Below are 14,782 nucleotides of genomic sequence, written 5' to 3' on the forward strand. Positions count from 1 at the left end.
CTTTATGAGGTTTGGATTTCACTGTGGTTTTGACATGGTTATATAAATATATATATATATATATATATATATATATATATATATATATCTATGTCGGTTCTGAATGCATATCTTGTTTTGCATTGTTTTCCAAACGGTGGGGTTACTATATGTTGTTTTCAACTACAAAACTTTGTTTTTGTCCATTCACACTTTTCTGTTTTGTGCCCCCAAGGCAATAGCTAGATTCAAATCTAGCAGCCGCCGAGACCTTCCTTCTGAGTCTCGAGCTTCTGTAGGACACTTTTTATTCGTTTTCATTTCCGTTAACCTTTATTGCTCGGTTGTAAATCGAAATTCTTTAGATAGCTCTTATATTGCCCGTGTTTAGGATGGATTGTAAGGCTGGATGCCTAATATGTAAATTGCATGAATTTATCTCGTGTATGCTGCCTGTTGGAATGTTTTAAATGTGCTTTTAACAGGTTGAGAAATTTGGAAATATCCATTTTTTAGGAGAGATTCTGCCGAAATTTCGACAAAAAATCTCATTTCTTTTGTAAGTGAGCTCGGCATCGGTATGATGTCAAAAATACCACAGAATTTATCTCAAATTCCGAAGAATTCGGGGCAGTTCCTATCAAAATTGGTGGGCACACTTCCTTGGCTAACCCATATTTGCAGGGTTTTTTTTTACTTTTACTATCATTCAATGTTTAAAAAAGAGAAAAAGAAAAAAGAAAATGGCAAGAAAGGATGAAAAGAGGCAGCCAACCGTACTCTTACACGATAACACCTCCTTCTCACCACGTGCCAGGCCACCGCACCCAACCCAACTGAACCCCCAACCCAAGCAACCATCATCCCCTCCACCCTTCCATAATATCTTCTCCTCTCTCTCTCTCTCTCTCTCTCTCTCTCTCTCTACACACTTCTTTACAGTCCAAAATGGCCCGCCTCCTCACTCAAACTCTGCAACTCCGCCACTCTCTCCTGCACCGCCCTCGGGTCCCGCCCTCCCTGACCCAGGCCCATCGGGCCCGCTCGACCCGATCCGGCAAGGGCCAGTTGATCGAGATCGACCTTGACCCGTCCACCTCCTCGTCGTCGTCGTCATCGCCGGCGAGTGATTCGGAGAAATTAATGCTAAAGAAGCTAGACGACATCGTTCAGACCATCCTCGTCCAGAGGGCCACTCCCGATTGGCTCCCCTTCGTTCCTGGCTCCTCGTTCTGGGTCCCACCTCGACTCGCCCCTTTGAAAGTGACTGACTTGGTTGGCAAATTGGCTGACCAACTCACAGATGAAGAGTCCCTCTCTATTGCCACTGATCGAGGATGGCCTTGCTCTCAATTCTTCGTTCATGGTATGGGCTTTTTCTTTTAATTTCCTTTTCTTTTTCTTTCTTGGTTTATGTATTTAGGAAATATTTTTTATTCAATTTGGTTTGATTGAATTGTTGGTAATCATAAGGAATTGAAAGGGGTTTTGTTTTGTGTGTGTGTCAAATTTTTTGTTTTTTTTGGGGTTTATGTATATAGACAGTTTTTAATTAGTTTTTAGCTTGATGGGTATGATGGAATTGTTGGTTTTTATAAATTGAAATGGGGTTTTTAGTTTTGTGGCAATTAAAGGGAGCTTTTGTTTCTAGGCACCCTCAATTTTATCTTCAATGGTAAACATAATTTGGGACATGATGGAATGCTAAATGCTTTTTATATCCGTCGAGCCAGAGTTTGCATCCGAAACATTCAGTCTTCTACAGAAGAATGAAAGAAACCTGGTTACATTCTGCTCAATTTATGAGTTTTCTTAATTTATTATGGAGAATTGACTCTGGGAAGGGCATGAAATGACATCTGAAGATGTACTTTTGAATGCGTAAGATGAATGCTGCTTGCTTATTTTATCATATGCCTTGCAGATTTTAAATGTAATGTATCTTTCAATCTACAAAAGCAGATTGCTATTTAATAGACCTTTTAGCTCTTAATGAGTCAATCTTTTGGTTACATGTTTCTTGGCTGCAGGGAGTGGATCTACAGAAACAAGGGAGGTGGATATGGAGGCAGAAGGATCAGCAGAAGTAGAGGTGGAGGTGGAGGTAAAGGTTTTGACTGAGTCACAGAAGCCATCTCGCTGTGAGGATGATTAAGGATTGCTCATCTCTCTAGCAGCCTGGTTGCTTGGGTGAGTTCCCTTACTTTCGACAAGCACCAATGCTGTTTTTCACACATGTTATGACCGAAATAGTTGTTATTGGATCTTAGGAGATGGATTTAACTTGTTTAGGTTTAGGCCGTTGGATTTTGGTGGTAAATCCACTTGTTTGCATTGATGTATTGTAATTATTATCTTCTGCATTTATATTATTGTGTTCTATAGTTGTATAGTTTGGAATAATAACATCCAACAACAAAAGGGAATGAAATATTAAATGGTGGGAATGTTGTATGTATCCACATGGTCATACCTTGATTCCTCAGAGCAAATTATCCTTGTGTATATAGTCTCATTGTATATTCATGTGTATCATCTTGTGCCTTATTTTTCTCTTCTATTTTAGGTTTGAATTTCTATAGCTACATGCTTGCCACAATTTTCCCAGTTCGGAGGGTCTGTGTCTGCGAACAGCTCTTTCTAACCTTTTCAAGGTTGAAACTGGCAAGCTCGCTTAGCTTTGCTAAGTATCTAAAAGCTTGAGAAAAGGAAAATTTGGGCTATAAAGAGCCGAGCATACTAAGGGAAATCTACATCTACACTTATACTTTGCGACTTTGGTCAGTGTTTACTTTGCCACCTAAGAAAAATGTCTGTTGTACCCCTTGAAATTTCAAAAAGTTGAAATGTGATGCTTGACATCATTTTATCCAATTTCATCACATTTGGTAATGTGACGTGCACACGACCCTTTCTAGAGGTTGCTCTCATAATCTCCTCTCTTATTTGTCTCTCCACTCTCACCTTTGTCTCTTCCAACTATTCTCATAACAAACATTTCGATCTGAATGCCTTCTCGTAGGTGATGAAATTCCGTTTTCAGAATCCTCCTTTCTCTCTCGCTTTTCTTTCTGTCAAACCTCTGCAAATTCGGTGTGCATGTATCTGTTTTGTTCAGGGATGGTTTGCATCAACTTTAAATTCTTAATTTTGCACTTGCTAGATGAAATTTCCTGCATGTATACTGTGATAATCTTTAGAATCATGAATAGGTTTTTACTAGAAATGGATTACACTCGTGCGTCTTAACTGAGTAATTGAAAATTTTAGGTCTAGCAATAGCTGAATTGGAATTCTGGCATCCTGGTTATGTATCTGAGGCGTAAAAGTCGAGGAAGATCATTGCAAGTTCACTTCAATCTCAATTTGGTTGTATTGTGGAGATAAGATCAATCTTCTACCTTGTGCTTCTGATTCAGAGTATGCAGAAATGAAGAAGCTTATCCTCTAGGTTGTTCAGCTGTTCTGGAGTTGATACAAGTGGGGCCAGAGCGGAACTCAAGGGTGTCTTTGGGTTTGGGTGGTGGAGAAGGTTGTGGAGGAGAGATGATATAGTGTCATATGAAATTGGTGTTTTGAAATGGAGAATTGTAGTGAAGATGTTTTATTCACTTGTATGAATAAATTCGTCTTGCATAAGTTGAAGCATGAATTTGGGGTGGGTTGGATGAGTCATGAGTTTGTGCATGGTATGGGTGGCATTAAAGTATTGTGAAAGTTAATTTCAAGGGGATATTTATGTTAGGAAAATAATGAAAATTATAATTTTTATTTACTTTTTCTTTTTCCAAGATTTAAACTCTTTTTTTGTTGGATAATGACACCGAGATTTACACTTGAATTGAATACCCGGTATATTAATTAGGCAGCCTATTAATTATGTGCTATTTTGAGTTAAGATGTGGGCAACAAGAAATTCTTATTTTTTCTCCTTTTTTGTAGAAAAATTTCTTTAGTGGAATGTTTTATGCTCATCAAAGGTTACAATCAATCAATGGTAATATTACCATGGTAGATTTCATCTCATCTTGGTGGAGAGAAGTTAAAATCACTTCAAAAGATGACCTAATATTTTCATCTAGGTGTCCATTTCTGTACAAATCTTTTGGAGAGAAAGTGCTCAAGCCACCTTAAGGTCCCACTTTGTTTGCGGAAAGGATTTATTTCCTATATTTGGTAATGCTAGAAAAGTAACAAGGAAATGCCACTTTATTTCCTTTCTCATGTTTGGTTTGTGTAAGAATGTAAAATAAATTTTGTTTAATTTTTCAATTATACCCATATTAGATAAAATAAAGAAAAAATACATTTAATGCTATATTGTAATTTTAAATTGTGAATGGAACAAAATGGTCCTTAAAAATTTGCATAACTGATGTTATGGCGTTGTGGAAAATTCAAAGTAAAATGGAGACCCCTATTAACACAATGCATTGTTAAAATTCATACCTTTTGAAGTTGAAGTCCATTAGCAACGTTGGTTATCAATTCAAATTGTGTAGGTAAATCACTAAACTTAGCCTAGGAAGAGGGCGGGGTTAAGCCAGCAGGCTAGTTTGAACTTTCTACCGATTTAATTTTGTCATGTGAAATAACTCAACAAATTTATTTATTTTAAACTATTTATGCATATGAAATCACAGTAACATATTAAATTGATTAATTATTTTTTGCACCATAAAGTAAAGAAAGAATAATACTTCCCGCTTTGCCCATAAGGAGGAACTCCTCCTTACCTACTACGTGACTCAACTACAAACAAACGCTTGTTTCTCTTTTCTTTTTTTTTCTTTTTTTTCTTTTTTTCATTCTTAAAGGTACATTTATTTTTTACTTTAATTATTCTTAACAAAAAAGATACGTGTCAGATTGTAGCTAAGCCATATCAGTAGGCAAGGAATGAAGCATTATTCAAATTCATGGCACAAGATATTTTTGATGCAATCCTAAAACGTTGAGAATCGTGAGACATAATCTGGTTGAATCAAGTCCAAACTTAGCACTAGACGAATTCATAGTGGTAGCTACTTATATGTGGGAGTCTTGAGTTCTTCAATAAGAGTTTTTTTTTTGCCGAACTTCAATACAAGGTTATGGTTGATAATTGTCACCAATTGTCATATCAGAGCATAAACAGTCGGGTCAGTATTGAGAAGTAGGAAACTACCTCCATTTGTCAACAATGTGAAAGAGCGCCTCCCCGTTCGCAACCCACCCCCAAACCCAGGACCACCCCTTTTCTCACCACTGCCTTTCCTTTCCTCTTAGCAGCCTACTCTCCCACATATGGGCGGTTCCAGGATTCAAAAGCCGGTTGGGCAAAACTTACATACTAAACTAGACGGTATGAGTGAATTTCATTAACAAACATAAAAAGATACACCTAGTCTGGGGGGACATAATGAGCTTTACCCTCAAATATCTCTATCCATAAATAAAAGTTTAACAAATGCAAAAGCTAAAAGCTGAAGGCTCGACAATGGGAGACTCAGGAAGATTTTGCTCTTCACATATTGGAGTAGATAAAGAAGTGCTAGAAGGCAATGTATTAGATGATGACCCATCATTTTTTCCTTAAAAAAAGACAACAAATTTTTTGTTCTCTTGGGATTCCGATTATGATCCAACATAATAAAAGATAGCCTATGAATAATATGTAGAAAGAATTTTAATCAAATATACCAACAAAAAATCACACAAATTCTCACAATAGCATCTCAACAATACCAAACCAAAATTTATAATTCATCCATAATTAAACCATAGAATATTGAATTTTAACAAAATCCCAAATTAAAGCCCTAGAATAATTCATCCCTAATCAAAGCCCTAATTTATTTCAACAAAATCCCAAAATTATAATTCATCCCTAATTAAACCCTACAATACTCAATTTTAAATTAAAACTATAATTAAAGATATATAGCAAATGAGAGAATGAGAATAATACTTGTTGTCGACAAAGGAGTGGAGAAAATGTTGTTGCAAAGTTGCCACCTAAGATAATAGAAGATGTAGCCAATACAGGGAGAATTTGACTAAATAAAAAATAAAAAATAAAAAATAGGGAGAAGCTGTTGTCGGGTAGCAAAGAGAGAGAGAGAGAAACAAGAAGTCTAATAGCCAAAAGAGAAGGAGAGAGAAGACATGAGACCATTTGGATGGGCAACATATGTGTAGGTTTTGCTTTTAATTTTTTTATTATTTTGGGATGGGCTTATAACACATGTAGGTTTTTTTTTTTTATTGAAAATTTTTGAGATGGGCAGGCATAGCATCGCCCATGCTCCCACAGCCGCCACTCTCTCTTTCTCTTCTCCCCCAAGCCCCACAACCAAACTCGACACCTACAAAGTCACCCACCTCCCATTTGCACCCCGCCGCTCCCCTTTTAGCAGCCCACCCTCACACATTCACCACCCCACTCCGAGACCTAGCTTTGCCACACCCAGTGACGCCAAGACCTAGTGACACCCACACATCTTCTTCTTCTCTTCTACAATAGCTCAACGACGCCACGAGGTAGGTGGCTGTCACGCCCCAACCCACGAATTTAAGTAACCTTGGGTTAAGACGTGATTCACACTTTAATTATAGAATTTAATAAAAACTATAACTAAAATGTGAAGAAACATTTAAATAAATAAAATAAATATTTCACATAGAATATTCAGCAAAAAACAACAACATCTGAAATCTTAAAAATTTTACATTATTTTACAAGTTAGAACTACTCGAAAATCCACAAAAGAGTAGCTCATTATTCATCCACAAGCTATGTACACACTACATATAGGCAACTATCCTATACTTTCATTGGTTGCATGTTGATTTGCTTCAAGTATGGATAACTATTTCTACAATTACAATAGCTCATGGTAATGTTGCTTAGTCACAATGACACTTGTAAGCCTTAGTGTACTGCAAGTAAGCGTTCTTCCACGTTGATTAATTAGTATACAAGGAAATGTAAAGTTGCCAACTACAACAATCAAAGTCAAGAGGTGTTGCATGCAAGAGATGAAGTGATTGAGTTTCCTAAGCCCAATTCTAATAAGAACATGAATTAAAACTATTATTAGACTTTAGCTTCTTAATGCATAGAAGGTAAATAACACAATTCTAACAATTGAATATTATTCTAAATATATACAATTAAATACCCAAAAATATCTAAGGGTACCCATTTAGAGAAAAAAAAAATTATATATATAATTTATAGTTATTCAAATGAACATATATATTTACTAAATACAAATAATTATTATAATAGTATTGTAAACGTAAAACAATACATATATATATATATATATAAACATTTAATCTTCTTTAAAAACTTTTAAGAATACGGATTCTCACAATGGCCAATAAAGCATCTGATAGCTAGTTGGCTCTCTCTGAGTGGCACAATGTAACTTCAAGTTGGTGAGGTTATGGCCAGTTTGGGATTGCTGTCACTTTTAAAAAAAGTTGCTTCTGCTGTGCTTTGAAAATAATTAATTGTAAAGTAAAACAGCTTCATGTTTGGTAAACAATATTTTTAAAGTGATGTTAGTACAACAAGCAGTGTCAAAACTATTTGGTAAATTTTAATATAAGACTGTTATAACTGTGAATAATGACTAAAATAGACATGATGTTGAAAGTGTTATACGCTAATCATGTGGTGGCAGTGGTTATGAAAGAGATGAAGGTGAAGGTGGTGGTGAAAGAGGTGGTAGTGAAGGAGGTGGTGGTGGTGGTGGGGATGGCGGTTGTGTAGGTGGAGGTTGAGGAGGAGGAGGTGGTGGTGGAGTTGGATGTTGTTTGTACCATATCTGACCCTCCACTCATACAACGACACGTGGATCATAGAAGCTCACCCAAGTACCCAAGGCCTCGAACAATCGGCATCGGCTACCGATGACATTGTCTCAAAGCTGCAAACAACCGATACAGGCCCAGCTCGTCTACAATCGGCACCCCATACCGATTGTACATAATCAGCCTTGAAGCACCCGCCCGAAATATCTAAGGACTCGTGTCAACCTCACAGGGCCCTCCCACGAGTCCCACATCGGAAATGAACACCACAAGCATCCCAAATGCCCTCTATAAATACACCCCTTCACCATCAACAAAGGGGTAAGACTTTTCAGCTTGACTTTTATACTTCTATATGGTCAACAGCAAGAGCTCTTAAAAACAATCTTACTTGAGCATCGGAGGGTCTTAGGCTGGTTCCACACCGGTTCCATAGACCTCACGAGCTTCGCTTATCTTCTATTCAGGATCAGCATCTGAAGACAGGAGGAATCTCCATTTACAACTCAATCGATCTCCTAGATCGTCCACATCTCTTGTAAGTTGCACTCATCTCTATCTGTTCAGATTTAGCGCCAACAGATTGGCGCCGTCTGTGGGAAACGACACAAAACGCTATGTCGTTCTCCTTCACGAGTGCTCTCGGCACCCTTTTGAGCCATGCCCTCGGCACCTCCTACAATCGGCCTTCGGCGCCCTTGCATCATTCGGCGCGTGCGATGTCTTCACATCCCCCCAATGATCCGGCATCTGCCTTCGGCCTACGGCGCCCTTGCATCATTCGGCGTGTGCGATGTCTTCACATCCCCCCAATGATTCGGTATCTGCCTTCGGCGCCCTTGCATCATTCGGCGTGTGCGATGTCTTCACATCCCCCCAATGATTCGGTATCTGCCTTCGGCGCCCTTGCATCATTCGGCGTGTGCGATGTCTTCACATCCCCCCAATGATTCGGTATCTGCCTTCGGCGCCCTTGCATCATTCGGCGCGTGCGATGTCTTCACATCCCCCAATGATCCGGCATCTGCCTTCGGCCTTCGGCCTTCGGCGCCCCTGCATCATTCGGCGCGTGCGATGTCTTCACATCCCCCAATGATTCGGTATCTGCCTTCGGCCTACGGCGCCCTTGCATCATTCGGCGTGTGCGATGTCTTCACATCCCCCCAATGATTCGGTATCTGCCTTCGGCCTTCGGCGCCCCTGCATCATTCGGCGCGTGCGATGTCTTCACATCCCCCCAATGATTCGGTATCTGCCATCGGCCTTCGGCGCCCTTGCATCATTCGGCGCGTGCGATGTCTTCACATCCCCCCAATGATCCGGCATCTGCCTTCGGCCTACGGCGCCCTTGCATCATTCGGCGTGTGCGATGTCTTCACATCCCCCCAATGATTCGGTATCTGCCTTCGGCCTTCGGCGCCCCTGCATCATTCGGCGCGTGCGATGTCTTCACATCCCCCCAATGATTCGGCATCTGCCATCGGCCTTCGGCACCCCTTGCATCATTCGGCGTGTGTGATGTCTTCACGTCCCCTCAATGATTCAGCATTCGGCCATTGGCATCAACCTTCGGCATCAGCCATCAGCCTTCAGCCATGCCGAACGGCACCTTCCAAGAGACACTTCTCCATTACGGCGCCATCAGCCTTCGGCCATCGGCATCAGCCTTCGGCCACCAGCCTTACCATGCTGGAGCAACCATGAATGCTAAAGCAGCGACATGTAGAAGATAAATCCTTGCAATATAATATTAAGAAGAAGAAGAAACACATGGGCCACCCTATCTTTTCTTGACATGCCTTACCGTTCGGCATATTCCTTGGAAAGCATTATTGGAGAAACTTATTATTCTTTGGGTCAAGAAAAGCCACGTGCATTATTTCCAAGAGATAAAAGCACATTTTCTTATCTTATACTTTAATATATTTATAAGCATGGGATTCAATCATTCCATATATTATTCAAGTGGCTGACATAAAACATGGGCTCAATCGGTGACCCAGTCACCTTCCATTCTTCTTATTTTAATATTATTTTGTCCTATTGGCTATATAGGAAAAGCCAATCAGAAAGTGACTCAGTTTGCATGGCTTGCATGGCTTGCATGGCTTGCGTGACCAATCGTACTGTACGGCCCCTATGCCCACAAAACCGTCTGCTTCAGACAGCTCAAAAACCAAGAGGTACCGTTCGGCAACCCATGTCAATCAATTGCTCAAGATAAGCAAGAAGTCCAAGTCAAGACAATGGAGACCACCTACATACCGTTCGGTAGCCTTTCCTTATCGACCCACTGGGGGACTTGGCCCTTTATCTGTCGATTGGAAGCTTTTGATTGCTACCGTATCTTTTTGTATTCTACACATTGCTTGGGAATGCTCGGACTCTCATACCCATCAAATTTGGAAAATCTTTCAAAGGGAACCAAACGGCACCCAAGCCCAACGTGCATATCGGAGATGACAATTACTGATCGGCATCCATGTCAGTGATTCCTTCAAGGCACCCAAAGACCCAAGTCAAGGATGAAATCATCATTAGCATAACCAGCTGCCGTTCGGCACCACCCATGCTCAAACAAACACAAAGCTCCGCTGATCCACCGTGTTGGGCACCCAAGTGCTGAAGCCAATTGCCAAACAGCAATCAAATAAAAAAGTAAAATGCAAGGCACTCCAGACTTTCTACGAATTGCCGTTTGGCACCTTCCTTGGAAAGCTTTATTGGAGGAAAGTCCACATTGCATACTTTACTAAAGAGACATGGTGAATATCAAAATGATAACCACCAAAAAGTCACTCAGCATGCAACTACATCCAAGCTGAGAGAATCCTACCGTACGGCAGCATGCAAAACAATTGATAAAGATATCTAATCCTAGATAGTCTCCTCATCGGCAACACTCACACATATGGGTCAAAGCAAATCTGATGTCGACCTAAAAAGGTGTCATTGGCAATAGCCATCATGCGATGTGATCGTTGCCTTTGGCACCCCGTCAGCATTCGGCGCGAGCGATGCCTTCGGCACCCCACCATCATGCGGTGCGAGCGATGCCTTCGGCACCCCACCATCATGCGACGCGAGCGATGCCTTCGGCAACACGTCAGCATTCGGCGCGAGCGATGCCTTCGGCACCCCGCCATCATGCGACGCGAGCGTTGCCTTCGGCACCTCGTCAGCATTCGGCGCGAGCGATGCCTTCGGCACCCCGCCATCATACGACGCGAGCGTTACCTTCGGCACCCTTGCATCATTCAATGCGTGCAATGTCTTCACATCCCCCCAATGATTCGGCATCTGCCTTCGGCCTTCGGCACCCTATCATCATGCGACGCGAGCGTTGCCTTCGGCACCCCGTCAGCATTCGGCGCGCGCGATGCCTTCGGCACCCCGCATCATTTCATATGAGCGATGCCTTCGGCACTCCATCATCATTAGGCGGAGCGGACCTTCGGCACCCCGGACCACCCTGTACATCATACCGTCTCTTTCCAAGCTCGCTCGCTCGGGCACTTGGGGGACTACATACCACCATCGGCAACAATGAGACCATCGAGCCCGGGTCAGAATGCCGAAGACATATTCAAGTCCCCAACCGAGAAGCTTCTCAATCGGCAACTTGGGGGACTACTGTTTGTACCATATCTGACCCTCCACTCATACAACGACACGTGGATCATAGAAGCTCACCCAAGTACCCAAGGCCTCGAACAATCGGCATCGGCTACCGATGACATTGTCTCAAAGCTGCAAACAACCGATACAGGCCCAGCTCGTCTACAATCGGCACCCCATACCGATTGTACATAATCAGCCTTGAAGCACCCGCCCGAAATATCTAAGGACTCGTGTCAACCTCACAGGGCCCTCCCACGAGTCCCACATCGGAAATGAACACCACAAGCATCCCAAATGCCCTCTATAAATACACCCCTTCACCATCAACAAAGGGGTAAGACTTTTCAGCTTGACTTTTATACTTCTATATGGTCAACAGCAAGAGCTCTTAAAAACAATCTTACTTGAGCATCGGAGGGTCTTAGGCTGGTTCCACACCGGTTCCATAGACCTCACGAGCTTCGCTTATCTTCTATTCAGGATCAGCATCTGAAGACAGGAGGAATCTCCATTTACAACTCAATCGATCTCCTAGATCGTCCACATCTCTTGTAAGTTGCACTCATCTCTATCTGTTCAGATTTAGCGCCAACAGATGTGGAGGTGGAGGTGGTGTCATTTTTAAAATTTAATGATGGTATTTTTGTGAATTAAAAAAATTCATTAAAAGCTCACCCTTTTTTTTTTTAGAGAACCTTTCCTATTGACAGGGGCGATAATATATTAAACTCACACACACTACACAGATTCTAAGACTCAAATCCAGGACCTTGCCTGAGGGAGCAATCACTCCAAACCACTACACTAGTTGGTCCTTTGCCATTAAAGGCTAATCTTTGTTTCTTTTGAAAGCAGCTTTGAACAACAACCCAGAGCCTGCTGTCAAAAGGCCACTGCTTTTAAAATAATCAGGATATTTTATTTTTACCAAACACCTTAAACTGCTTAACTTCAAAGTGAAGCAGGTTTTTAGCAACAAAAAAAAAAAAACAATCCTAAACGGGGTCTTAGTAGGAAGTTCGTGTAGATCTAACGACGATGTAGCAATCGGCCCTTGATTTCTTTGTGTGGCATCCTCGAGCATTTTCATGATCAGGAGATGATCAATTCCCATCTTTTTGTGGCCCTCTGTGGCTTGTTGTGGCCTTTATGGCTTGGATGTGAGCTTAACCTATTTGGGTTGGCTTTTGTCGACCATTTCGTAGGGTTCTTATGTGCTCCAGTGAACAAGCAAGAAAAATGTTTTAGTAAGGATGAACTCTTTATGGAGGATTTGACCTCTCATTTTAAAGACTTTTTGTAGTCGAAAGTGCGGGAGGATAACGTGGTCACCTTCGCTAAGCTTCTCGGTTCGAACCATGAACCTCATGTTCCAATGGTGAAAGAAGGTCTAAAGGTCCTTTGGAATAGTGGGGGATTTGCTTCCATATCTCCTCAGCGACCGGAAAGATTGGTTCTGGTCGAAGGGTTTGACTGGATTGGCTAGTCGTTACCACGAGGAATGATGAGTGCTTTTAACAAAGCAAGGAAGATGGTTCCTATGGGCAGTGTTTAGAATGTGCCCTTATTGAATGACTTGGAGAGGGAGGAGGTTATGGCCCCTCTTGAAACAGAGCTCCTCCTTTTGCAAAAAAGAAATAAAGGGTATGGAAAAATTATTTCATGAGTGCAAGGGCACATCTCTCTCAAGTTGTGGGGGTTGGCCTTCAATAGCCGCACAGGGTCCATAATACAACTATCCTGGAATTGTCATAGTTTGGGCATTTCCAAGACAATTCTCTATCTTATGATGCTTATATGCTCAATATGCCCTTCTACTTTTGCCTCTGTCTACTTGGCGGTGGTATCGGCAATTAGTTTTATGTTTGTGTCTTTACTTTTCCTTTATAGGCTTTTTCTCAACCAATCCCCTGCGGCTTCGTCTCGACGTCTGGTCTTCACCACCATGTTCTGCTCCTCGACTTTACTAGTGTGTCTTCTCGATGATACTAATGTAGTTGAGGATGCGTTTAAAGTGTATATGGCACTCTTCACCAAAAATAAAAGTGTATATGGCACTTATTTCTTGGATTATGGTAGTGCTCTTTGTAGCTATGGTGGCGTATTGATCGGTTCATAATTGTATATCATTTTGTACCCTTCTAGCTTATGATTTGGTTATGTTTTTGAGTTAAACTTGTGCTTTTAATCCTTTTTGTGTTTATCTTTCAGTTCATTGAGCTTTAGGTAATAATGAGGGCTTTGGATAGTAAATGATGCAATCCATGCATGTTAGGGCCTAATTTGGATGAATGGATGAAGAGCTTAAAGACAAACTCAATTTTGGCTACAGTCCCCTGCCAGCCCAGTTTCGTAGGTCATATTGCAAGCTTTGTTTCAGCAACCTACATAGCTCGGATGAGGCCACATTCTTCATGAAAGTTGTTCCAATGGGTGTATACTATAACATATCCGAAATTCAGCCTCATTGGATAATTGTGGAGTCTGTTACCTAGCAAACACAGAGCCATGCTCAGGATGGATTTTATCAGCGCGCAAAATGAGTTAGCAATTTGTTTTGGCCTTAACTTCCTCCTCCGACCTTGGATTGACCCAAATGATATATGGCTGGAAAGAAGACATTCTGAGCTTCAAGTTTGAGTGCTTAAAGTCTTAATTTGCTTAAGGGAAGCCCAATTCGTAAGCCCTTGAAGTTGCTGGTCATGCTGACCTCAGGATGAGCTATTATTTCTGGTTGGAAGCTTGGTCATGGTGACATGAAGATGAGCTAGGGCTGCTGGTGGGATTTATTAGTGAAGTGCATCAACCATTTCAGATTTTATAATGGAAGTGTTGTATGCATTAGTGAAGTGCATCAACCATTTCAGATTTTATAAAACAAAGTGTTGTATGCATTAGCCATACTTAATTCAGATTTTCAGCTTCCTTAGGCCTATATATAGTGAGGTTTCCCAAGCTTGTAAACACACCCCAAGGGGGGGAGCTCTCAAACACTTCTCTAGAGCTCCCTTCCCTTCTCTCCCTCAAATTCTCTTAGTTTTGCTTTCTAGTTCTCAATTCTAGCTTTCTTTAATGTTTTCTTAGTTGTAATTTATTTTTCTTGTAATGTACATTCTTTTCTTTAGTTTCAAGTTTGATTAGTTTCCAAGTTTCAATTATGGTTTTTGTTCTTATTCATTATGCTTATAAGTTAATATGCTAGTTTGAATGATTGATCACCATTTAGGCTTGCATGTTAGCTATCTTGGTTTGAATTAAGAGTAGACACCATGCTTTAATTCGAATTGAACTATGAATAGGAAGAGTATGTATGGACATTCGACAACAGGGATTAGATACATGCTTGGTTGTTTAAATTGTTCTTCTATGCTTAATGGGT

The 14,782-nt window shown here is 41.1% G+C and overlaps 1 protein-coding gene across 3 annotated transcripts; it reads left to right on the forward strand.

The window, feature by feature from the left end:
* The first annotated feature begins 800 nt into the window (after nucleotides 1-800).
* On the forward strand, nucleotides 801-3,770 carry LOC110758430 (uncharacterized). 3 transcript variants are annotated; one of them, XM_021960293.2, is made up of 3 exons: nucleotides 801-1,345; nucleotides 2,010-2,169; nucleotides 2,546-3,211. In XM_021960293.2, the coding sequence occupies exons 1-2, from the start codon at nucleotides 928-930 to the stop codon at nucleotides 2,132-2,134; spliced, it is 543 nt and encodes a 180-aa protein (XP_021815985.1). In that variant the 5' UTR covers nucleotides 801-927; the 3' UTR covers nucleotides 2,135-2,169; nucleotides 2,546-3,211. The 3 variants fall into 3 exon arrangements, with proteins under 3 accessions (XP_021815985.1, XP_021815984.1, XP_088103694.1); XM_021960292.2 differs by lacking the exon at nucleotides 2,546-3,211 and adding an exon at nucleotides 3,250-3,770 and having other exon boundaries at nucleotides 802-1,345; XM_088247568.1 differs by lacking the exon at nucleotides 2,546-3,211 and having other exon boundaries at nucleotides 802-1,345; nucleotides 2,010-2,486.
* Nucleotides 3,771-14,782: the final 11,012 nt, after the last annotated feature.

The sequence above is a fragment of the Prunus avium genome, chromosome 1, assembly GCF_965620075.1.
Source record: "Prunus avium chromosome 1, drPruAviu1.hap1.1, whole genome shotgun sequence".
Lineage (NCBI taxonomy): Eukaryota > Viridiplantae > Streptophyta > Magnoliopsida > Rosales > Rosaceae > Prunus > Prunus avium.

Bases quoted from the DNA above. Each gene is read 5' to 3' on its own strand.
- LOC110758430 (XM_021960293.2), top strand. From the start codon at position 928: ATGGCCCGCCTCCTCACTCAAACTCTGCAACTCCGCCACTCTCTCCTG. The intron at 1,346-2,009 runs GTATGGGCTTTT...TCTTGGCTGCAG, and splicing joins CTCTCAATTCTTCGTTCATG to GGAGTGGATCTACAGAAACA.